This window comes from Festucalex cinctus, chromosome 11 (assembly GCF_051991245.1).
Source record: "Festucalex cinctus isolate MCC-2025b chromosome 11, RoL_Fcin_1.0, whole genome shotgun sequence".
Classification (NCBI taxonomy): Eukaryota; Metazoa; Chordata; class Actinopteri; order Syngnathiformes; family Syngnathidae; genus Festucalex; species Festucalex cinctus.
Genome location: NC_135421.1, coordinates 16,347,052 through 16,348,714, shown reverse-complemented (window position 1 = coordinate 16,348,714; position 1,663 = coordinate 16,347,052). Strand labels below are relative to the sequence as shown.

The window sequence follows — 1,663 nt, the reverse complement described above, 5'->3', positions numbered from 1 at the left end:
TATTATTTATATTATTTTTGTTTTATTTTTTATTTATATTTTTATTTTATTTTATTTTAACTTTATATTTTATATTTATCTTCTATTTTATTTTATTTATTTTTTATTTTATTATATGGTAAATACAATGAGTTGGAGTTAACTATTGTATATTCCAATGATGAGCGTTTCAAAGCCTAAAGTCTCGTCTCTCTCTTCTCTCAAAAGCTCTGCGAGGCCAACAAAAGTGACGCACACGCTACCGCTGACGACAAAAGACCAATCCACCTCCACCGGCAGCAACCAAGACATTTTCGGATCTTCTCAATCTCAGCATGGCCTCAAACGCTTGTTGCTAAGCGAAGAAAGACGAGATGAGCAACGCAATAATGTCAGCGTATCCATTTACAACGGCAATATAATGGCCGCCAATGCCGAGCTCAACGATTCGAGCGATACGACGGAGCTGATCCCATCTCTGACGGACTCGCTCATATTTTACAACCAGCCCGTTGCCATTCTGCACGCGTCTGCGTTTTTCCGAGTGGAAGACCAACCGCAGAACCCCCACTGGACTCAATCGATACCTTTGCACGCTGAGAAACTGAGCGAAGAAAGGTGCAAAGACGCAAATGCGTCACAAGACAAGGGACGAGATCCCGGAGGAAACGTCGACAACTTGGAAACCGCTCTGGCGCCGCCAAGCAGAGGCCAGTACGGTCTCCTGGAATCGGCGTCGGTTCCGGAAACGTTAAGTCAAATGAGGGCCGGCCGACGCTCGATGGACGCCGCGACGGAACTCTCGTCGTCGCAGCCCCCCCGGGCCTGGTTCGTCAGTCTGGAGGGTAAGCCTGCGGCCGAAATCCGTTACGCCGTCGCCGAACAACAACAGCGCAGGAGGCGAGCGGCGGCGGGGAGTCAAGAGACCAGTTTGGATTCGGGCGTGGATATGATCGAGATGAACCCGGCGGCCGGGAGGAGATCCGCGACTCTGGAACGCACCGCCACGTTCGTCAAGAGGACGTCCGGCGGCAAACATACGTCGCAGTGAAATTCGCGCGAGTCTGCAAGTGATTGCAGCGGAACACAACAGCAGGTGCGATTACGGACTGGTCGCGGTTCGGGTTCACAAAATCTGCTTAGCAATTTAACAGTTACTCATTTTAAGTTGATCTTAAGTCACTTGACCTAACAATACATTCTTTCCAATGAGCTCATTTTGAACAACACACATTTTAATTCTGACTTTAAAGTGACAATTCTGACTTTAAAGTCAGATTCTGACTTTATTCTCAGAATTCTAACTTTAAAGTGAGAATACAGTAATAGTTGTACTAATAAGTCGTCAGAATTCTGACTTTAAAGTGAGAATTCTGACTTTGAAGTGAGAATTCTCACTTTAGTCTAACTTCAGTCAGAATTCTGACTTTAAAGTAAGAATAATAGTAGTACTAATAAAGTAAGAATTGTCACTTTATTCTCTTAGTTTTCATTTTAAAGTCAGAATTCTGACTTTATGCTCAGAATTCTGACTTTATTCTCCAGGCAGAAACTTGTCAGAACTTTAAAGTGAGAATTCAGACTTGAGTCTGATTTTAGTCAAAATTCTGACTTTAAAGTCAGAATTCTCACTTGAGTCTGATTTTAGTCAGAATTCTGACTTTAAAGTGACAATTCTGACTTC

General features: G+C 43.5%; 1 protein-coding gene across 2 annotated transcripts in view; it reads left to right on the top strand.

The window, feature by feature from the left end:
* The window catches only part of LOC144030936 (protein FAM171B-like), a 21,270-nt gene extending 19,814 nt beyond the window's left edge, over positions 1-1,456 (top strand). For both annotated transcript variants that reach the window (XM_077537603.1, XM_077537600.1), the window contains one exon: positions 208-1,456. In XM_077537603.1, coding sequence (XP_077393729.1) covers positions 208-1,030 — 823 coding nt within the window. In that variant the 3' untranslated portion in view covers positions 1,031-1,456. The remainder of the gene's footprint in view (positions 1-207) is intronic.
* Positions 1,457-1,663: the final 207 nt, after the last annotated feature.